Genomic DNA, 25,192 nt, shown 5'->3' on the forward strand with positions numbered 1-25,192 from the left:
TAGAATTAAAAATATTTTCATGTTTATTTTATTTTTTATGGCGTGATATACATTATATCATTCATATTTGCATTTGAGCAAAACATGTCTCAAAACTGCTAATTTTGGTGGTGGTTCTGTAATATTGAATGGTGGAATATTAGTTTTATTACTGGGTTGAGAGTTCTATAGTTGATGCAATGTGACATTTGTAATGAGTTAGGAAAGGACAATAATCAGTACATTAATTTATTATTAATGTAAATCATCATCATAATAAAGTTTTAGGGAATTGTATAAAAAGACATTTTTACATAGAAAATAATATTTATTGCTTAACTTCGCATTAATAAAGTACAAAATTAAACCTAATTGACTAAGTATGACTTAAAAATAATTCTTCCTCTAAAGTTATATATACAAACAAAACTGTATAAACAGAACTTTGGTGTTTTCCAGCTATCACAAAAATACATACAAGTCCCAAAGATGTTCATTCCTGAGAAACCTAACTAGTCGTAAATATTAAAAGTTTCCATTGTAAAACTTTTAATATTCTATATATACAAAATAAACAGAAATTCAGACGCGTCCAAAATTAAAACTAATTTCTTATGATGATCTCTTGGAGATCTGCAAACTTTAAAAGTTAGGTTATAAAGCCACTTTGTTAGGTTACACAAACCCACATTATCCCGAAGTAAATGAACTTTTAAGTAGTATTTATAGGTGCCAAAATATACAGTCTTAAACATAAAATCAAATTGAATATAAATATTTATAATTATATACACTTTGTACATTATGAGATCAAAACAAAAACAATTTTTTAAAAATAAAAAAAAAACAAACAAAAACAAATAGCCTAAACGGCCACAATTTTGCTGGGATCGACTTTAACTCTAATGAACATTGTGTCATCCTTCATGAAGTGTCTCTTTTTGAGCATCTCATGCGAGACGAACTTGGGGAACCCGAATCCCAAGGAATCTGGTTCTTTGCTGGGTCTCTGGAAATTCTTCCATGTTGGATCTGGAATGAAGCTCTCCACGATATTGCAAGCTTTCTCCGGACAAGTCGATTGGTCAAACAGTGTAAAGGACACTGAATGGGCAAAAGGCCATCTTAGAAGAGCGTCGTACTCCCCTGGTAAGATTTTGATGTAGACGGAGATGTGGGAATTTTCACCGGCTCCGTTTCCATTTGGAAATAGAGAAGCCTGGAACAAGACAAAACAACAGTTAGCAACAGTTTTACCATAAGTAATGTATTTTTTTATGAAATCAAAATGGTATTGTTAAGAAAATTACCTGTAATTTGTATCCATATTGACTAGTATAAAACGGAGGAGACACCAATTCCATGCCTTCCTTGTTCTTGGCCTCGGCCATTTTCGCGGAGAAATCGCTGATCTTCCAGATCAGAGTTCCCGAATAGTTCAAGGACAATCTAGAGAGCGCACTCTTCAACGACGTAATCTGATGCTGCTGCTTGGACACCATGCTGCACATCAAAGTGAGATGTTGCTGGCAGTTCTCCTCCAAGTGCTTCTCCATGTTGTATCTGGGTCCCTTGAATCTGCAGCCCGCCTCTTTGAAACTACAGGCGAGCACCGAGACCGTGCATTCCTCCTTCAGGTGCGCCTCCAGTTCCTCTCTGGCCAGGACGTTGACGTCGCATCTGTTGGGACAAGAGACGGGAACGCGGCCGCACTTCAAGTGGTGGGCGGCCAGAGTGTCGGCCACGAATTCCTTGCTGCAATATCTGCAAGGCAGGAGTCTTTTCACACAGTCCCCGGCCTTGTGTTGGCTCAAATGTCTGCGGTGGACTTTGACACCGCACTTATTTTCACAGTACAACGGTTCGTAGCCGCAGTTTCCGACGTGGTTCTGTAACGAGAAAATATTCGTTTAAATACACGAACGGGTTATGTTCCCACATAATTCTGCGGCGTTGAAAAAATGATTGATGTCTCGGAGATTGTAAACAAACTGTGTTATGTGAATGGGTTAAACAGATACGGCAAAAAGTCTTTCATTAAGGCTACTGGTGGGTGCACATGGCCCTGTTTTATGCGTTTATATGATTTATAAATAAAAAGTGTTTACATTTTATACTTATATGTTTAGAAAAGGGTCTTAGTTTTATATACAATCGGGGAGGTTATCTAAAAGATTTCTGTTTTAAATATGAATGTGGAAAGGATCCTTACCTCCAAGGTGTGACCGGTGAATTCTTTATTGCAAAATTCGCATCTGGTTCTTCTTTGTGGGCATGTGTATTTCAGATGGTCCTCCATGAGAACCCTGGGGATTTGGGCGCCGCATTTGCTGGTGCACGGTATGGCATCATGTTTGCACGTATTTAAATGACCCTGTAATAAATGTTACCAATTAGTAAACTATATACAATAAAATTATTGTGAGTTATTAATAGTGACAGGTAGAAATGATATTTACCTTGAGTTTTCTTAATTCATCGGACCACTTGCATCCTTCTTTGTGATGGATGCAGTAGACAACTGAGCTCATAATCGCCTTCTCGGACTCGGGATCGGGATAGATCTGTAAAGAAAAGAATATCTTTAGCTTCCGGTTTACTAAAAGGCCGTGGAAATTGTATGATTTAAACAGTATGCAGATGATGTTAAAATATAATAGACAATGGAAATTCGCCATTATTGAAACTGTTGTACAATAATGGCTTTCGGTTCAACCATCGGTGTTGTACAGTTACACACTTAAATAAACAAAACATTCTCAGGTGCAATGCGTCAGATAATACTATAAAAGTTGATAGATTTATGAAATGAGGTAGCGTTACACATTTAATAAGGAAATGAACTGACAATCAATGTTTCACCCAGTTATTCTGTAATCAACGTCAAATGGCAAAAATTAATTACATGACTTTCCCCAGATCTTCAACCGATTCGTACGTGGAAGAACAAAACGGAGAAAACATCGGATTAGATAACGTAACAGCGTGCATTGTTTTCCCCTCAGGAATATTCAACATTTACAATTTCGACATGCAAAACAACTGAATAATAAAAACAATGGGCTGTTTAATAATTTTCACCGGTAGTGGTTTATAATCTTCACTAAACGCTTCCTCACTGGGTCAATACACTCGAACTTGGTAAACTGCGGTCGAAAAATATGCGGGACAATGGGCATTTTAAATAGTACGGCAGATGTTTCCTTCGAAAATTTGTGGCCTTTGTGTCCGTTGATCGTAGAAAAGTATCAGAAATGGTTCAGGTCCCTTGAACATTCATTTTTTATGGCGAAACAATGTTTGGAGGAGATGTCGTTCCGGGTGTTATTCTTGATTGTACAATAAATGGTACCGTAGAAATTATAGTGCTGAACTTTTAATAATCTTGTGATTTTTATTTAAATACGTCGTACCCTCCGGCTATTACCGCCAGCATAAAACTTATCAAACATCAAATTCCTCAGAGTCGGTTACATAAATTATATATCTAAAGTACCGCTTGATAACATACCGGGGTTCGGTCAGTAGTAAATCGTATCAGAAATACCGGATGTAGGTTTAATAGACGTTCAGATTTTGCTTCATTCACATGGTGTCGCCTCAGAGGTCAACACCATGAGATCACAGTTGTGAAGCTCAATTCGCCGGCAATAAACAATGTTTTTATGGTTCTAACTTGACCCAAATTACGTATTTTGCTTTCTCCGACTGATTGCTGTTGCGAATGTCTCATTTCTGGCACCAGCTGACAAGTGAACACTTATTTTGGTAACGATCGACGTTCACTTGTTTACACCATCCCAAGATATGCCCCAAGTACAATTTTCGCATTTTGCCAACACAATAACAAGATTTCGAACACAAAATGTGACGGCACTTAAAATTCCTCGACTAGAAATTGTGAGACTTTTGCCCACGCGCCGCTCAACAACATTAATCTGGTGAATCCACCGGTGGGCGTAAGTCCAAGTTTGGATTTTTAGCCCATTAGATATTGGCACACCTGCTACTTTGCACCGGGAACATAAAAAAGCGATTATTTTTCCTGTTTATTGTCGCCGACCGACCTTCGCCGGGCGTATATGGATGAAGAAAATTAATTAGGAGCGATGTGACATTAAGTGATTTTCGCAGAAAGTTGATTTTTAAAATTCTCACGATTATTTTTTAATTAGGCATACTTTATGGGCTTGTTAATATGTTTTAATGTCTTCAAATTCTTGCCATATTGACAACATATTCCCATATTCGTGTTGGGAAATTATGAATAAAGTTCACCTCATTTAATTCATAACAAATTTCATGGTTCATTTTCTGTTACTTAATAATGTGTATGTTTAAGTCACGGATTGAATACAATACAAAACAAATTTGTATCAAATCTTGAGAAATATTGAACCATTGACGACGAACATTGGAACTATTAATATTCCAACTAAATGGTTATGATTGTGTGAGATTCCCGTAAATTATGGGTAATGATGTCTTGCATAATGAACAATTAGTAGTCTTCAAAAAGTCAAAGTCTTCCCACTTCCAGGTCATGTAAAATGCATCTGATCCCACACACTAATTGCATTCCACTAAAAATCGTAATTATTTTCTAACAACTTCAAACCTTCCAACCCACTCACTGAGGGTTATTCATTGTTGACTGTGAGAAATTTCAAGAACCGACACATATACAGGATGTCATGGATTTTTGGACACATCCAAACCCATTGTGGCCCTCCGCGACACGCACCACATTTCTTCAGGGTGGCGTGTTTATTTTCGTAAATCCCCGGTGGGAACACACCAAAATTACGATCGTTTAATTTGTTCGATTGTGAAAGGACGTGGTCGAGTAGTTTTGTAATGTTTCGACTGTTACGGCAAAAAGTTGCTGAATGGGAAATTAAACAGGTTCTAGAAGTGACACTGCAACATTTTATATTTCATTCTTTCGTTCACAAATATTCGGTTTTAGATCAAATTCGCTCGATTAATCCGAATCGCATTTCTCGCACCTATCACAGGAAACATTACCCACTCGATACCGAGAAACGGACGTTTTATGATCTTGGAAATCGTTGTGCATTTTAAGGTGTACGTTCGACGTAAAATATTCCTGACCAGTGAGTAGCCGGCCTATCGGCCCGAACGGATGTGAGATCGGAATTATACTTGCAAATGAATCGAGAATAATCTCCCAGTATCTGACAGCAGTGTTTGTTTCTAATATTTATATTGCCATCGAACGAGATTTGCAAGACAAGAACCGGGTTAATGCTGGGCTGGTTAGTGGCGATAGTGGATTCTACCGTTGAGTCCCAGTTACTCACATGATTTTTTGGAAAAAAACATCAATTGTTTTTTATATTTTTGTTGTAATTAGTTTCAATTCATTGAGACAAAAAACGCTAGTGAATGCAGGTTGGCCATGTTTTATAAAAGGTTTTGAAGACAATTTTAGTCAGTAACCTTTTGTTCGTGACAATTTGTAAAAAAGAGGTACAAGAAAAACTAATTTTTAAACCTTTGGTAATCATCGAGAGAGATTTGCAAGTCAAGAACCGGGTTAATGCTGAGCTGGTTATTGGCGATAGTGGATTCTACCTTTGAGTACCAGATACTCACATGATTTTTCGAAAAAATGTGTTTTTATATTCTTATTGATAATTAGCTTCATTTTTTTTTAACAAAAAACGTCAGTGTAAGAAGACATTGACCATGTTTTATAAATGTTTTGAAGACATTGTTAGTTCGTATCTTGTTGTTGGTGGCAATTTTAAAAGATGAGAACCAAGAAAAAAACTTTTGACAACCTTAGAAAGAACACATCATCAAACTAGGGATGAAGACTTGATTTTTAAGGAAACTTTTGGCACTTTATTCTAATTCTGACAAATCAATGGGTTTGTGTTCTTAAGAAATGTGACGCAAGATCCCGAAACTTACTTGGCTGACCTCACTCATGTTGTTGTTCATGATGGTGTTCATCTCGTTGTTCTTGGTCAACGAATTGTTGCTGGGTGTGGGGGTGATGGTCGGACTGATCTGGTGAATATTAATGTTATCCTTTGAACCCTTATTGGGGCTAATCCTGGCTGGGAAACTCAATGTCTTTGTCCACTGTGCCAAACTGCGAACCATTTTATCGTATCGGAATCCGTGTAAACGGAAATCACACAATCACCAAAAAATAGTCACTTCTTGCACTCTTGCACCGGAACGTTACGATGTTGCTTGTGTCGCGTCTCGCGTCGAATTGTTTTGGAATCTCGACATCCGACCGGCCTTTCAATGGCCTTTCCCCCACCACGCCGGAGCCTGGCATGAAAAACAGCTGTTCGCATGAAATTGTGCGCGAGGTGGGAGTGGATGGATGGCTTTAACGTATTTTTGTCCTGCGGCGTGTCCTTTGTCCTGGCTTTACAACCGGACATTTGGCCAACGTCAAAACGTATTGTGTAGTCGACCTTTTTGCCTTTTTCAATCATCCAAACCTTCAATCGTGGCTCCTGATTGATTGATTTATTTTCGGACCGTTTTGAGATGAGCCGTTAATTACAGGATTATGTAAAGTGAATGTGTTCGCGTCGTTTCCTCAAGTCATAACAAGTGACTGACTTGTTTGGACTTGTATATCCGGCGTTGGTCGGAATGTGCGCTCCGTAAACCAGTTTTCATTCATTTTACACTTAATTTCAGTTTTGTTTTGAGGATATGTAATTTATTTACACAAGACTCGTTTGATGGTTTAACGGAAACGTAAATGAATTTTGCACCATTCACTCAACCATCTCCGATTTATTATGGCTTTTAAACTGGTGATTATTGGAATTTAATAAGTAAATTAATTGAGTCATTTCGTCCACTTGTATGACTATTATTAAATATTTGTTTAAGCAATGAACCAGGAACTGCACGCTAGAGGAAATTACTTCCAAGCCGTTACCAATATAATTACATCAGAAGTGATTTGGGATTTACGCGTTGCCGGTTTCATTGCTCCGATTATCAAAATTTTCGTAACCCAAATTAAACAATAGATATCAGGTGCGTGGAATGTTTGGTCTTAGCGTCTTGTATATTTATCGTCGGCTTTTTAATAGTGCTAACAAATCGTGGAATGTTAACTTCTGCTTCCGTTAAACTGAATTCGGGTTCAAGGAATTGATGATTTTGTTTATTAGAACTTATTGGACACCAACTGCTGCTTCCCAATCCACTTCAATAATGGCAAAGAATTCGGCATCCATCAATGACATACCAAAACAGCGTAAATCAAAATATTAAACAAAACTCAACCAACACATGCTCGAAATCGATGGACAATAGACCACGAGCCATTGTAAAATAGTCGACAATGGTTCGTTGAACAAGTAACAGGATCTGGTAGGATTCAATGGTTTCTAAAGAGTGAACGTCAATAAACACTGGTATTCGTATTGTCTTAATACAACATTATAGGAATATTTATGTTGGAAGCGCGAAACATTTCCGAAGAAATTGTTCAACACATTTCTTCAAACTTGGATGTTAGGCGAGTGTGATTTGAATTCGAGAGTGCTGGTAATATGGGAAACAATTCTATAGCTTCTGGAGGTTATATTAACAGGAATTTAAACATTTGTGAAGGACATATTGGAACTGATAGTTCAGATCTTGTTTTTGAATGACTTAAAAACACAGAAGGGAAAGAGTAATAAGTAATTAAGTAATATTTAATGTGATAACAAATCTTAATGATTACCATCTGTATTATTTGTTATGATTTCTAATCATCCTTATCTGTATCCGTTTTGACCACAACAATACACCCTCATAACTACTAAAGACTTAACCAATAAGCCTTTGTTGTATTCTTAATTGTTGTACTCATCTCCAGTCAGGCAAACAAACCAACAACTAATTATAGTCCATCCAAAATACCAAATAAATAAATGTGAGCAATATTAACCCCCAATTACCCACTTGATATCGGTTTATACCTAAATTACAAATATGGACGTGAGAAAAGGGTTCGATGGATATGTGGCAATTAGAGAACATCAAGAGGGTCGAACACATAATGAATTATACAATGCAAGCCGTGTCATATAATTAAACGTGAGTCATCCACGATTGCGTCCCCCTGAAACTGGTTTCGCGGATCGGTTCTTTGATCTTGAACAATATGATGGTCCTTTCGTGTTTGGATGTAGCCGAAAGGGATAGAACTGACGGCGAATTGTCCCAAGAATGATTGTGTGGTGAAGACAATTAAATGGAGCTGAATGTGTAGTTGACAGATCCAATTTGGCAAGAATTTTATCGTTGCAATCAGATTGATACTGACAGACAACCGAAGGGAGTAAAAGTGAAAGTCGGAATGAATGTTCCTCGGTGACTTTAGCAAACATTAAATTAGCTAGACTTGGAAATTGGAAGATATACAATATACAATGAGAAGAGCGGCTATTTTTAGTAAATTACGGGATTATGGGCAAATGGTGTTATCATGTAGTGTGCGTGAACTAAACTCGCAAATATTTAACTTTATGATTATCGTTACTAAGTAAACACGCCTCTTGAGTATGCAAAACAGCTGCCCAAATAAAATGGCCAATGATAGTTTTGTAACTATAAAAATTAAAAAGGTTAAACGTGTAAACGTGTGTTCAATTTTCTGGAAAAAAATCCATAATGGTTTTTCTGTGTTCTATGAGTTTTACTTAATTCCTCCTGATTTACAACTTATTAAAACTAGTCAATGGGGCTCTTCTTGAACGTCCTCCGACTCGTTTCAAGCCAGCAACAGGTCGATTCTTGTTGGAAAAAGCGGTTGTGGATGTTTACGTGATTTCTTTTTTTCTCTTGTTTGTTTGGCGTCCACGACATTACGAATGCAGGGCGAGGCGTAGTCGCACAAAGTAAGAGTCCGATCTTGTCGAATCCTGTTAGCGGGCCGGTTACCTTGCCCGAAGGCCGATCACTTCACTGAAAACGTCGTGATTAACCTAGAGACCCAAAACGCCGTCTGACGTTTCGTACTCTATTGTTATCCCGTGGCAAATGATGGTGTCAGATGACGATCGACACTATTTTATTTATTCGATCCATTCAATTTTATGGGAATAGAAATTATGGGATGGAAACGGTTGGTGCATATTAAGTGCAAGTATCATTAAATAAAAAATGTTTTTTGTCCGTACAAAGCCACATAAATCACAACGTTTACGATCCTTTGTCAGTGACGAATTTGTGAGAGGCCTACCTGGAGCAAAACGGCTGTTGATGGACCCATTTTTTAATAGGAATTAAGTGATGAGGCAATTAACGGTAATGCTCGCACAGAAGTGTCGTTTTCTATTTGAATGTCTTTCGATAAGATTACCGGAGTTGGGTAATGGGCATATCAAGAACATTTAAAAGACTTATTAACATCCACTTTTAAGCCTCCGTAACCTCATAATCAAGGATTAATTTAGACTCAATAATCAAAATAATCTAACAATTGCGACTTGTTAATGCAACCTTTCAACAAACAATTAGGTAATACTAGTAAGTGAATATTAACAAGGCTAAACATATTTAATCTGGTACGACAATAAACTGAAGAGTAGGTTAAGTGGTTTACAATGTTAGGCCTCAATAAACTATAATGTACTTTTTAATAACACTCAAATTATTCCTAGCGGCAACGACAAAAGTGAAAAAACGAATCAGCAAATCGGAAACGATTGTTGCACTTTTTACTTCAATAAGACTTTCTAATTTTCCCCGTTTTTCCATGTCCAGCTTTCTAACGTTATTCTTGATCTTTTATTTTTAGACGTTATACTATCAAACTGTTACAGATAGTTTTATGTCCAGTTTGGCATTGTTCTCGATTTCATTGTGTCGATTTATGTGCCTGTGAAGTGTAATTCATTCATAGATTGTGCAAAGATTGTTGGCGGTCATTTAGATTTATAACGAAATTGGTTTAGTCGGATTAATGAAGCGAACAGGTATAACTATAACAAGAGTTATTGCCTTGAGATAACTGCAAACCGGATCTGTTCACAATCAGTTCCTTTTGCCAACCATAAAATGGCCAATAAAAGTTGGTTCATAAAATCTCCATTGTGATGGTCTCTGTATTTTTTGACTTAATTATATGATTTGGACGACTACGTTGTCATTTATTTTATTATGACCTTGAAATGTACCAAATTTTAATTGAGAAAACCAACAGTTTTAACCTTTTTTTTACACACGTTCCAACGTTCATGCAACTCAACAATTTTAACGTGGGAAAAGGAGGATTGCTGACCAATTGCGAAAATATGTGTCCACCAAAGGACAAAAAGCCTTAATCATCAGTAAAAAAAAATGCAATAATTGCCTCCGACGATTTATTACGCAGCCACACGCAAATAACTAACTAAAATTGTTAATTGTTGCAATTAATGAAAACGAATCTGAGGTGGTACTCGTGTTGACAATTGAACGACCCACTTTCCTAAAACAAGCCCATTAATAAAACATGTAGTTTTCAATTAGCAGCTCTTAATTTCCTGAAGTGAGATGAATCGTTTTACATTTTTTACAACGTTTCCCACAATTGTTACATTCCAGGATACTGAATCCCATGGTACATTATTAATTCGATGTAATAACCTTGTAATAACATTCAAAGCTCACATTCTTTAACAAAAGTAACTGTTACATATTTGCATATAATGAAATTCCTGTGCTAAATTAACTTTTATTATTTTATCGATATGATGGGGGGTTTTAATTAAACTTACACAGATAACGTGCAATTAATGAACAGGATTATCATGTTGGTTATTGTGTCGGTTGGCTTTTGCCATCATTTTTATTTTTACCAGTCGGTTTCGCCGTCAGCAAAAAATTCCCAAATGAAACAGATGAATCCGAAATCGCAGCACACCTCTTTTTTTAACGGTCGGCGGAATATTTACCATCAGATCGATTAATTAATTTATATGAATTTGAGGCGTGCGTTAACCCAACTGACATATTCAAATAGCATTAGCATCGGATTACCATAAATTAATGTCGAACACGTTGACAATAAAAATCATATGGTTGGATTTCATAAACGGTCAGGTTTCGCGTCATATAATCGCCGCTTGTTAACTCGTATTGTGACTGTTACAGGTTGATAAAAAATACACTTTATAGCAAACATTTACTTACTCGCAACGAGGATATGTTTGTCTTACCTAGAAGCAACAAAAATATAAATAAATAAATGTAAACAGTACAAAAAAATCATAAGCTAATTTTAATGTTGTATAATTTCTAATTTATTAGAGATATTTGTAGTATAATGACATGCAAGAAGAATCTTTTAACATTTATGCCCACTTTTTGTTATTTAAATGTTACAAATTAATTCCTTGACTTCATGATAATACAGATATTATTGTGACTTTTATAATGATTTTGAATATTTTAAACTTATAAGTGTATTTTTAAAAAAATGCATATCTTATGTTTTTTCCCAAATTAACATATGGATATAATTATGTATATGTGTTAACCACTTTCAAAGTATACTTTAGCAGAAATTAATATTTTATTTTAATTAAATAATAAAAAGTACATTTTGAAAGTTGCTGTAATAACTAACGACTACAATTATCTTTTTCAAGATTTTGGAAATTTCTGAATTTCTCTATTAGTTGTTAATTTCGCCTTTCCCGACGAAAAATTGAGACGTGTAATACATAAATTGTAGTTAATAATTCGAATGAAAATTGGTTAAGTTGCTAAGTTTCGTTGTTTTTATTTGATTCCTCTGTAATTAACAAAGTATATAATATATTTTAATTTTATCAAATTTTAGTTTTGAAGAAAGGACAAAAAATATTTACAAAAATTTTTGACTTAAATTTGTAAATTAAGTTAAATTTGATATTGATATTAACTTAAAAATGAAATTCATGATTAAATTCAAAAATTTAAAATCTTATATTTAAATTTATTATACTTAAAATATTAAAGTTGAAATATTAAAAAAAATAATTTAATGTTTAAAAAATTTAATTTAAATTTATAATATTTGAAATATTAAACTTTAAAAATAAAATTACACAATTTAATTAAAAAAATAATAAATTAAATTGTTATTTTAAATATTAAATAATAATAATTGAAACATTAAGCTTAAAAAAATAAACATAAACAATTTAATTAAAAAAAATATATATAAATTGTGAATATTTGAAAAATAAACTATTTAATTAATTTTTTTTGAAGATATTAAAAAAAAATTATATATTTTAAATATTTGTAAATATTAGTTTAAAAACAATTAAAATTTTTATTTTAAATTTATAATATTTGTAATGTTGAGCTTAAAAATAAAAAAAATAAATTTTTGAGTATATGAAATATTAGCTTCAAAATTATTAAAATTGTTATTTTAAATTTATAATATTTGAAATATTAAGCTTTAAAAATAAAATTATACAATTTAATTAAAAAAAATAATAAATTAAATTGTTATTTTAAATATTAAATAATAATAATTGAAACATTAAGCTTAAAAAATAAACATAAACAATTTAATTAAATATATATATATATATATATATATATATATATATATATATATATATATATATATATATATATATATATATATATAAATTGTGAATATTTGAAAAATAAATTATTTAATTAAATTTTTTTTGAATATATTAAAAAAAATTACATATTTTAAATATTTGTAATATTAGCTTAAAAACAATTAAAATTTTTATTTTAAATTTATAATATTTGTAATGTTGAGCTTAAAAATAAAAAAAATAAATTTTTGAGTATATGAAATATTAACTTAAAAATTATTAAAATTGTTATTTTAAATTTATGATATTTGAAATATTAAGCTTTAAAAATAAAATTATACTATTTAATTAAAAAAATAATAAATTAAATTGTTATTTTAAATATTAAATAATAATAATTGAAACATTAAGCTTAAAAATAAACATAAACAATTTAATTAAAATATATATATATATATATATATATATAAATTGTGAATATTTGAAAAATAAATTATTTAATTAAATTTTTTTGAATATATTAAAAAAAAATACATATTTTAAATATTTGTAATATTAGCTTAAAAACAATTAAAATTTTTATTTTAAATTTATAATATTTGTAATGTAATAATAAAAAAAATAAATTTTTGAGTATATGAAATATTAGCTTAAAAATTATTAAAATTGTTATTTTAAATTTATAATATTTGAAATATTAAGCTTTAAAAATAAAATTATACAATTTAATTAAAAAAATAATAAATTACATTGTTATTTTAAATATTAAATAATAATAATTGAATAATTAAATTTATAATCTTTGTAATGTTGAGGTTAAAAATAAAAAAAATAAATTTTTGAGTATACGAAATATTGGCTTAAAAATTATTAAAATTGTTATTTTAAATTTATAATATTTGAAATGTTAAGTTAAAATTAAAAAAAAAATCTCTAATTTAGGTGTATAATATTTGAAAAAATTGAGCTTATTTTAAAATTATATTTGAAATATTAAAATTATAAAATTAAATACAAACAGTTTTAATTTAAAAAATATATAAACTGTAATTTTAAATTTATAATATTTAATATGTAATATAATTTTATTTGATTATTGTATAATTATTAAGGTTCATAATTTTTGTATTTTATTCATTCTAATATTCCTTGATTGTGTATTAAAATAATTTTAGTTTGGAAGAAAGTTTAAAAAATATTTATAAACTTTATTAACTTAAAATATATATTAGTAATTCCTTTTAACCCTCAAGAATAAGTTTTCTCTGGTATTGTGGGACCAAAAACAACTCTGAAACTCGTTTAATGATTTTTTTTTCTAATTCAAAATTCCGATATTTTCCAAACATTTAACATTTCCAAGCTCTTGTTTCTTCCTTACCCAAATCTTTTGTTTACTTCATCCCAAAATTTCGATTTTCATTTTCAATTCCTAGTGTCCGAAACACATCTCTTCCATGTGGCAATTCGTGAAACTCCCCACATCGCCCATTAAAACCATAATAGATCGAAGAATGCATGACATTCACATAATCGTTGGCTGAACGAGCAAAAGAAGGAGTCGATGTGACGCAACCGCCATCGATTCGTGACAATAACAAAGGAAAAACGGCCGGCAAAAATAGAGAAGAAAAAAAAACGGATCGAATCCGAGTGACGTTACCCTGTTGGAATCCGAAAGTGCTTGTCCGTTTGTGGACCCGCGCCGCGGTCGATGCAAACTCGCTCGGACATGTAGTCAATTCCATTATCGGTACGACCACAAATCTCTTTTACGAGGTGGTACCACATCATCCTCCGATTTTTTATTCTAATAACGACATTCCTTGCATTTTGTAGCAGATTTTTCGCCAACACTTTCTGGCACTTCTGCGGTTCATTGATTGAATCCGGTACGACCATTATTTGAACGAGGATTATTTGCCGAAATCCCTGTAAATAACCCGAAATTATCCTACTGTTCGCGACAAAGTAAACAAAGTTGTTAACTCCATTCACATTCAATCAGGTAACACGTTGAGAATGTTGTTGGGCCCCCGAACAATGGACAGGTCGGTACCTGTTGGCAGCCAGCTTCTCCATTACAAAAAACAATCCCGTGCACATCTCCCTCTCACCCACCATCTCGCACGGGACGAAGCGAGACAAACGCCGGACGATTTATGAACGGAACCGTTTTTTTTTTAATACAAGACCATCGTGATCAACCGTTTTTATGGTTGCGAAGTATTTTCGGCATAATTAAAACTTTATTTATTTCGATTTCGTTTTGCGGTTTCGCCAATTTGCATGTTATCCATGCCCATAAACTATTTGCTGCGGCGAAGGATAACCGGGCAAAAAAATGAATCAATTACATAAGTTTGTTTTTCGCATCTCAAGGATAGGACGAATGAGCACGTCGAATATGAGAAAGGTATGCGGGCCGTTTCATAACGCTGCACCATTAAATGGTGGCCACCATTAAGAGGTATGGGAAATGCTGTGCGAATTGTAAGTACCGATGGTACCTAGGCATGGTTCTTCGGCACGCAGCAACAACATCTTCGCCAACTTTCTAAACGTACCGCAAATTTCTCGTTGTTATGTAAAGTTTGTTTTTATGCACTTTCTTTGTATTAGTTGGTGGAGCTGGATCAGATGTTGGTGACGTTCCATAAAATGTAAATTTTATTGTTCTGTCTAGATGGAATGCAAAATTGTATGGCCGATTTTAGTATTCATCATTTCACTGGCGTCACAACTAATGGTAACTCAGAAAGTGCACGAAACCATCAGAAATATGAGGATGTGGTACCCACTAATCAAGACGACCAAACGAAAACACGTGGAAATAATTATTTTGCATTTGGAACGTGCAATTTACGGTTTTAATTATCACCTGCGTTGCAAAATAATAGACCAAGACTGCATGTAATATGTGAAATAATTGCTTTTTGCTTTCAACTATTTGCTATTGCCAACAAACTAATTACAGTTGTTTCGACAGTAAAACCTCGTGACATCTTTTGACTTGGACTATGATGAGCCAACTAATTAAAAAACTAACATCCATTTCACAAGCGTTTCATTGTAATAATTAAATCTGTGACATGTGTGCAATCTCATTAGCTCCTTTAAGACCATTATTGCAGATTTGGTGAGAATTTACTTATAAAACCGACAGACATGTACGGAACACTCTTTGGAAAATCTTTTAAAGGAAATTACATAACTGCTGGCTGAAGTAATTCTTTCCACAAGGAATAATCACACACACACAACATCATTCCTTGAATAGCCCGTAAATCTGTTTTGCATGCAACATTTTATTAAACAACATTAAGTCTACAATGATTCTTCATATTACGATTGTCCATGCATCAATCACATGGCGTGCTCAATTCCAACGGGTTTTAAATATTATTCGGTTTAAGAGCTAATGTTTTTTGGCAAATTACACGAAAAACCAAACGGGCCCATTAGGTTGGTAAAATTAATGTCACAATTGCAACAGAATTGAACTTACTCAAATAACCATAGATAAAAACATGACTCAACGTGCTCTCTTTCGGATTCTGGGGATTAAGATATCCCCTATCTGACTTGCCCACCAATATTTGCAATTGAATACATCGAATGCAAATAAAACTGCACTTCTTATCTGAGGGGACGTTAAAGTTGCCATTGAAGTTGTCATCTCAAGTGAAAAATTACATTATCCATATTTGGCTTGGGCAATCAGGGGGACGCAGTCTATCAAGGGACCGATTCACACAAATAATCGATATCTCTTCATAACTCGAACGGGAAATTGGTTGAAAAAAAGTTTTTCAAGTAAATATTTTGGCAGCAAGGCCATAAATAACAATTTGTCGTTCATCCGAGTGTTTGGCCAGTTGGACAAACAAGTGCAATATTTGAATTTTTAATTATTCCGTACATTCCGACGAGTTTTTTTCTTCTCCACGACTGAATTAATCAAAACCGGCGACAATTTATTTATTGAGGCGACCTTTACTATTATAGAAAGAAGACCTTGCTGGACGCACGGTGTCACTAACCTTACTTTAATTTCTCCTTCCTCTTGTTTCTGTTGAGTGTTTTGCGGCGAGCAGTAATCCCGCAACGTGCACGCAAATATTGGCGGATCACGGTTAAAAACGCCACGTAAATATTTGATCTTGCTAATGTCTCTTGCAGTGCACGTTTTATAAACAACAAAAAAGAAAAGAAAAAACATCAATGTAAATAATATTTAGTTCACACTGTGGAAGAGGTTCAGACGATATTTATTGTATGTGTTAAAAGAAACATATTAAATAAAAATATCTTCTAAGGATGTAATAAAAACTTCTAATACTTTACTTGGAATTAAATCAATTTTTTAAAATCAATAACTGTGTTAAAGGATTTACGTTGATTTTCAATAGATGACATTTTATCTTTTACCAAATGGAACAGTAAGATTTCAGAATACAATTAATTTGATATTTTATTTTAAACGAATCACATTTTTTTCTATACTCAATACAGTGTGATCATAAGTCCATTTAGAAGTTATCTATAAAAATCATTGTTATTACTTCCTTATCTTTATGTCTATAGACTAAATTGATGAAATATTTTATAAAATAATGGAATATTTACTCCTACTTGTTTTTCATTTGACGATAGAAATCTGTGGCAAAAGAAAGTTAGGTAAGTGTTTAAAATCTTCAGTTCAATCAATACTCATTTATCAAAATTTTGGTACAGGAGGAATGTTTATTTTAAACAAATCACAATTTTATCTATACTCAATAACACTTTGAAATACAACAAATGTAAGGTTTAGTAGCTTTTATACAGTGTGACCATAAGTCCATTTAGAAGTTATCTATCAAAATCATGGTTATTCCTTCCTTATCTTTATAACTAAAGACTAAATTGATGAGATATTTTATAAAATAATGGAATATTTACTCTTACTTGTTTGTCATTTGACGATAAAAATCTGTAGCAAAAGAAAGTTAGGTAAATGTTTAAAATCTTCAGTTTAATCAATACTCATTTATCAAAATTTTGGTACAGGAGGAATGTTTATTTTAAACAAATCACAATTTTATCTATACTCAATAACACTGAAATACAACAAATGTAAGGCTTAGTAGCTTTTATACAGTGTGATCATAAGTCCACTTAGAAGTTATCTATCAAAATCATAGTTATTCCTTCCTTATCTTTATGACTAAAGACTAAATTGATGAGATATTTTATAAAATAATGGAATATTTACTCTTACTTGTTTGTCATTTGACGATAAAAATCTGTGGCAAAAGAAAGTTAGGTAATGTGTTTAAAATCTTCAGTTCAATCAATACTCATTTATCAAAATTTTGGTACAGGAGGAATGTTTATTTTGAACAAATCACATTTTTGTCTATATTCAATAACACTTTGGAATACAACAAATGTAAGGCTTAGCAGCTTTTATACAGTGTGATCATACGTCCATTTAGAAGTTATCTATCAAAATCATTGTTATTCCTTACATATCTTTATGTCTAAATACTAAATTGATGAGATATTTTATAAAATAATGGAATATTTACTCTTACTTGTTTGTCATTTGACGATAGAAATCTGTGGCAAAAGAAAGTTAGGTAATGTGTTTAAAATCTTCAGTTCAATCAATACTCATTTATCAAAATTTTGGTACAGGAGGAATGTTTATTTTGAACAAATCACATTTTTGTCTATATTCAATAACACTTTGGAATACAACAAATGTAAGGCTTAGCAGCTGTTATACAGTGTGATCATACGTCCATTTAGAAGTTATCTATCAAAATCATGGTTATTCCTTCCTTATCTTTATAACTAAAGACTAAATTGATGAGATATTTTATAAAATAATGGAATATTTACTCTTACTTGTTTGTCATTTGACGATAAAAATCTGTGGCAAAAGAAAGTTAGGTAAATGTTTAAAATCTTCAGTTTAATCAATACTCATTTATCAAAATTTTGGTACAGGAGGAATGTTTATTTTAAACAAATCACAATTTTATCTATACTCAATAACACTGAAATACAACAAATGTAAGGCTTAGTAGCTTTTATACAGTGTGATCATAAGTCCACTTAGAAGTTATCTATCAAAATCATGGTTATTCCTTCCTTATCTTTATGACTAAAGACTAAATTGATGAGATATTTTATAAAATAATGGAATATTTGCTATTACTTGTTTGTTATTTGACGATAGAGCTCTGTGGCAAAAGAAAGTTAGGTAAAGTGTTTAAAATATTCAGTTCAAAACTCATTTATCAAAATTTTGGTACAGGAGGAATGTTTATTTTAATCAAATCACAATTTTGTCTATACTCAATAACACTTTGGAATACAACAAATGTAAGGCTTAGCAGCTTTTATACAGTGTGATCATAAGTCCATTTAGAAGTTATCTATCAAAATCATTGTTATTCTTTCCTTATATTTGTGTCAAAAGACTAAATTGATGAGATATTTTATAAAATAATGGAATATTTACTCTTACTTGTTTGTCATTTGACGATAGAAATCTGTGGCAAAAGAAAATTATGTAAAGTGTTTAGAATCTTTAGTTCAATCAATACTCATTTATCAAAATTTTGGTACAGGAGGAATGTTTATTTTAAACAAATCACAATTTTGTCTATACTCAATAACTCTTTGGAATACAACAAATATAAGGCTTAGTAGCTTTTATACAGGGTGATCATAAGTCCATTTAGAAGTTATCTATCAAAATCATTGTTATTCCTTCCTTATCTTTATGTCTAAAGACTAAATTGATGAGTTATTTTATAAAATAATGGAATATTTACTCTTAGTTGTTTGTTATTTGACAATAGAATTCTTTGGCAATGAAAGTTAGGTAAATTGTTGATAATCTTAGGTTCAAAATTTTGGTATAGGAAGAATGTTAATTTTAAACAAATAACATTTTCCCTATTTTCACAGACATTTTGTAATACAACAAATGTGGGTTTTAGCTAGTTTTATTCAGTGTCCATTTAGAAGTCTATCAGAATCATTGTTATTTTTATATCCAAAGATAAAATAAGACATTTTATAAACTAATGTATTATTTACTTGAAGTCAGTTTATGAATAAACCGTTTCCTAGTATTAATAAATAAAACAATATTCCTTTCTTAAAACGTTCGCAATAAATACATGCAACATTGTATTGTAATTTCTTGTCGTCGAGTGCATTTCTTGTCGTGTTATCAAGCGGGTGGTAGCATCCAGGACAGGACAGGCCAGTATGCCCACTCGGATTAACGGTAATCCCGCCGACAACAATACAACGGCCGACGAAATCGCGATTCGCACAAGAACAGCCGCCCCGGGGCGATGCAACGTTCGTTTCGAATGGTCGCGGAACCGTTTACCTTCTTCGTGCCGTAAACAATCCCAAATAAGGCGAGGTTTTCATGCCGATCGATGTCGCAACTACACGTCGATCCGCGAAAATGCGTCGTACCGCGGGTACGACCCTCACACTTGCCTTGTTTTTCGGGATATTTAGTTGTAAACGGGGCTCCTGGTGAAGTGCGGGAGGCCTCCCACAGTTAGGTGGCACCACGTCGGCGTAGCGCAAAGAAGATACTGGTTGGGAGCTTTCTAAATCCGATGGGATTTCCTCGAGATGCAGCGTAGCCGCGATCTCGCGCTGAGGAAGGTCGTTCGGCCGGTCACAAACCCGTTCGAAACCGCGGATCGCAAGGACGTTGTCTGGTTGTGTTGGAATAGATGCATAAGTATCTCGTTGTAATCCTCTTTCTTCGTGGCTGAATGACACGCGGTCGTACCTGTGCGACTTCGCTTTCTCCCCGACCAACTGACGTTCATCTCCAAGGCGCCGTACGATCTCTTTCTGACCGGATATCGATAGATCCATATGCAGCAAATGTGGCGCATCTACGCCTAGACATATCTGCTGGTTTTGGCATTTCGTATTGAAACCCTCTTCTTCAATTTGCTTTTAACAACGATTTTTACGCACGTCCAATAAATAAACCAAGATGTCAATGCGAGTCACGCATCAATTGGCTTTACCTACGGTTGGTAAATATTTTCAAATACGGCGAGGCCAATTACACCTATTTTCGGGGTGGCCTACGTCTTACTTTTGTCAATTTTTTTCGGTATCAAAGGCGGCGACCGTAAAATCGTTCGGCAGCCGTTTTTTCGGACCTGGTGGTGATTGATCTATTGTGATTTTATGGGGGACAGTGGAACAAATCATTGTGGAAGCATTCTTGTGCTTATTCTCGATTATTTCGCATTTCGACATCGATTTCTAAAATGGTGGGTATAAATTAAGGTAGGTACCACTCTTTTAATCTACCTAGTGGTGGTCATAAATGTGTCTGGCAACAAAGGTACAGTTTTTATTTGTTATTGTACGTCACAAAAACTTAAAAAAAATATTTTATTGCATTTAAATGATTATTTGTTTTTTCTAATGCAATTATGATATTAAAGGATGTAGAACCAATTAATTATTACTAGTTTTACTTATTACCCTTCAAAATCATTGTTATTCTTTTCTTATTTTTATAAAGACTTAAATGATGAAATATTTTATAAAATAATGTAATATTTGATGTTATTTAACCTATGGCAAAAGAAAGTTGTGAAAATTCTTAGTTCAAAACTCATTTATCACAATTTTCCTCCCTTTTCTCCATTTCTAAAGACTAAATTGATGAAATATTTTATAAAATATTAGAATGGTCAAAGGACCATTTGACGAAAAAAACATATGACAAAAGAAACTTAGGTAAATTGTTTAAAATCTCCAGATCACAACTCATTTATTAATTTTTTTTAGAGGAGTACCGTACTATTGGCAACAAAGGTGCAGTTTTATTTGCTCTAGCACCTCACAAAGACGGGACGAACTGTTAATAAACAGTTTATTGCATTTAAATTAATATTTATTTTTTCTACTCCAATTATGATGTTAGAGGATGTAGAACCAATTAATTATTATTAGTTTTAATGATGGGGGTACTTAAAATGCCCGCTTAGGCGAAATCCGTTATAAAAATTATTGCAACGTTAGTTTGCATTTATTATGGGCAAAATTCGTAAATGTAGTTTATAAAACCTCCTCGTTAAAACTTAATAGCTAATTGCTTTGATTAACTCATTCTATTTATGGTACTAATTGTAGTTAAAAGACTCAGTTCTGGATATTCTGTGTCACTGTGTTAATAATTAACTAAGTTTACGATATTCTACGAATCCCTCAATCAAAAAAAGAATTAATCATTTATGCATCACTCATTGCAGTACCCCCAGTACCATATAATCTTGTTTATGCTGTCTAAGTACCTGTGATAGACAGTGTTTACGTAAGCTTGTCTTTGCATGAAGCCCTTGAATGGAAAAATCACTTTGTCGGTCTTTCGATTGACAGCCGTTGGAGATACGCCATGTGTGGGCGTAGGCGAGATAAAATGAGATTTATTTAATATGTAATTGTTTATGGAACAGTTTTTGCCGGATAAATTTAAGTGGTGTCATAAAGATTATGTTTTATAAACAGTAAAAACCGTTACATGGGAAAAAAGTATGAAATTTGAGCAAGGTACAAATGAAGTAATTACATGGGATTTGAAAAACAAGATAGCATGTCATGTTTGTGTAAAGAAATTGACTAATATGACAAACGTTTCATATGATTACTCACTTCAGATAATGTATCATCTTCAGTCTCAGTGAATTGTGAATTGCCGGAAGTATTTCGTAATAATGATAACAAAAACAATGAGAATTTGTACTTTTTATCCTCTTTCGTGTCCCAGAAATGTGACAAATGGAATTTAATACATTTTGTTTTATATAATTTGACACATACCAAAGTTTTCAATGGATGACTTAAACAATTTACTGTTTGCAATGTGTTGGTAAATGTAGAAATTCCAAGAATAACGTCCTCTTCTGTTCTTGTGATCGGTTCCCTTAACCTCTTCACATTCCGAGATAATTACTGGTGTTTGTCCCTTTATCATTTAAATTAGGACGTCCCAACCGACGACAAAGACGATAGATATAATCTTTTCTTGATATCAATTTGAGCGTTCAATATTTTCGTGTACAATAGAAAGGGCCTCATTGAAATGTTTATTTAAAAGCTTAAGTTACATTTCAAGCGTATCAAATGTCATATTTTATTACGATCGCACAAAGAGGCAACAATCCCCGATAACCGTAAGTGGTACATTGAATTTTGAACGGGATAACCTGGAGGATTTCTGGACCGGCGATTACAAAGAACAAAGGGAGCACCCTACCTTAACTGTTCCACTCATGTCGATGGACGAAACAAGAAACTTCTCCCACAGATGGATCACACGTTAAGTTACGGAATTAATTAGTTCACCTTTACCAGCACACTGGGTCAAGCTGGGAGTTTGCTGACCTCATAAATTTCTGGCGTCTTTGTGTCGTTGGTGCCCGGCGATACTGAATGGCTGAAAATGTGGGAAAGCTGGGGAAGGGTTGGCCACTAATGTATTTTATTAGGAATTAACTGTCGTGTAATTAACGTTAGTCATTGTGGCTGGGTTCCGGATAAATTGGTGGTAATTGTTTAATTCGGTTTATTTATGATTTTTATTGTGACTAGGTGAATTTTGTGCACTCTTCGGTTGGCTGGCAAGTTTCTAAGAACTGCGGATTTAATATGAAAGACTAATGTGAGACACATGTTGCAACGTCTGTAAAACAAATTATCGAAGAATATTCTAGAGTTTCCAGCTCATCAAAAACAAGGTTTATGACCACAGTGGGCAGCAACATCCTTTCGCATTGTTTGTTTGAAGACGCCCGAAAGGAAATAAATCAGACCGAATATTCAGCATGTGTTTGCACAGTTTGTTGACTTGAAACGTTGGTGCCAAATTATAAATCTTTTCGCTGCAAACCGTTTGTTTGGTATTGATTTTTTTCTGGGCATACAACGGGGGTTCCATGTTTATTCGAATCACAAATCCGTTCGAGCTAAACGAGGTACGAAGTCCTCTCGTTCAATTAGCACAAACGGGGGGATTGGAACTAGGGGAACCGACACCCACTTAAAAAATGATTTCAACGACTAATTTCAGGCCTCCAGCCATCGCAGATTCGAATACAGCTGTACGACCGTTTTTTTAATAGCCCAAAAGTAAACATCCAGAAATCCTAGATGTCCGGATCCGGTTTCAAACGGGCCGGGACACTTACGGAATGTGTTGCCCGCGATTTGTAGTGTCTCGGTGGCACTATCTGATCGAATTTCATTAAAAGGATACACCTGGTTTAATTTGAATTAACCGATGTTTGTTTCGTTTACATTTTTTTGGAACTGATTGGCGTCCACAAAATTGCGTATCTAATTACCGGCTTAATTAAGGATAAGTGGTTCCGTAAAATCTCGAAGAAACTCCGTTTTAAATTCGTTTCGAGCCATTAAAAAAATTCCTGGTGAAAGTGCGGAGGTAAATTTAAGAGACGTTTAATAAAACTGTCACTGCAATTGAGAATTAAATGGTGAACCGAAGGTGGACCGAATTGGTACACGTTAATCTGATAAATTTTTCTTAAAATAACAATTGCTGTTATTTTTAAGCGTTGAATTTACGGTTGTCACTGGCACACGTGCTCCCGCGAGACTCATCTTTCGACGGGGGTGGATAATTATGAAATACGCGGGGCTAAAACATATGCTTGGAAATTAGTGGCGAAATTTATTGGGAGGCTACACAGACGCTGTCAAAACTGCACGTGGTAGACCCAACGGGGGATCAAGTAGCTGTGCTTGTCTCTCAGTGGCGGAGAAAGGAAAGAAAAATATTGAATTAATTCATATAAGCAATATTAATAGTTATAAATTATTACATTTTAACAAATTAATAATTTTTTGAGACCAGTGTATAGAAATAATAGAATACAACATTTTTTATTATATATATACTATAATTCTTTGAGCTATATTATTTTACAAATTTATTATAAAAATTTGGTTTATTTTTGCCATTTTTTCTCACAATTTTACTAATTTATATTATATAGTTTTTATTCTTAACAAATTGATAAATTTATAAATTTGATAATTATTTGATCTGTACCTAATAATTTTTTATGTTTATTTGAGCTATATACTTTAAAAATTTATTATTAAATTAATATTTTTTTTATACTTTTTTATCATTTTTTCCATCATTGTTATATATTTCTTAAAACGGAAAATTTTTTTGTTTATTTTTACTTTTTATTTTTGTCATTTTTTTATAATATTATTGGTTTTTGTTGACTGTTTGATATTTTTAATAAAACTGATAAATTTTTACAATTATTTGGGCTAAAAATTTATTTTAAAAATTTGGTTTATTTTTGACAAATTTTTCCACAATTTATTTATATACTTAATTATTTTTAAGTTTATTATTTAAAGTATATATATATATATATATATATATATATACTTTAACAAGCTGATAAATTTTTATAATTATTTGGGCTAAAAATTTATTATAAAAATTTGGTTTATTTTTGACAATTTTTTCCACAATTTATTTATTGTTATTATGTATTTTTTAAAATTTATTATATCACTTTTTCAACAATTTGAGCAATATATATTAAAAATATGTTTTATTTTTA

The 25,192-nt window shown here is 32.8% G+C and overlaps 1 protein-coding gene across 5 annotated transcripts in view; it reads right to left on the reverse strand.

The window, feature by feature from the left end:
• Positions 1 to 304: 304 nt before the first annotated feature.
• LOC109595509 (TNF receptor-associated factor 4) overlaps positions 305 to 25,192 on the reverse strand; it is a 52,593-nt gene continuing 27,705 nt past the window's right edge. For 2 of the 5 annotated variants that reach the window (XM_020010881.2, XM_020010879.2), the window contains exons 3-6: positions 2,439 to 2,543; positions 2,192 to 2,353; positions 1,290 to 1,868; positions 305 to 1,198 (exon numbers count right to left, since the gene is read on the reverse strand). In XM_020010881.2, coding sequence (XP_019866440.1) covers positions 845 to 1,198; positions 1,290 to 1,868; positions 2,192 to 2,353; positions 2,439 to 2,510 — 1,167 coding nt within the window. In that variant the 5' untranslated portion in view covers positions 2,511 to 2,543 and the 3' untranslated portion in view covers positions 305 to 844. Of the gene's footprint in view, positions 1,199 to 1,289; positions 1,869 to 2,191; positions 2,354 to 2,438; positions 2,544 to 5,919; positions 6,267 to 22,842; positions 22,884 to 25,192 lie in introns of those variants that run through there. The other 3 variants (XM_020010880.2, XM_020010876.2, XM_020010875.2) reach the window with 3 other exon arrangements.

The sequence above is a fragment of the Aethina tumida genome, chromosome 5, assembly GCF_024364675.1.
Source record: "Aethina tumida isolate Nest 87 chromosome 5, icAetTumi1.1, whole genome shotgun sequence".
Taxonomy (NCBI): domain Eukaryota; kingdom Metazoa; phylum Arthropoda; class Insecta; order Coleoptera; family Nitidulidae; genus Aethina; species Aethina tumida.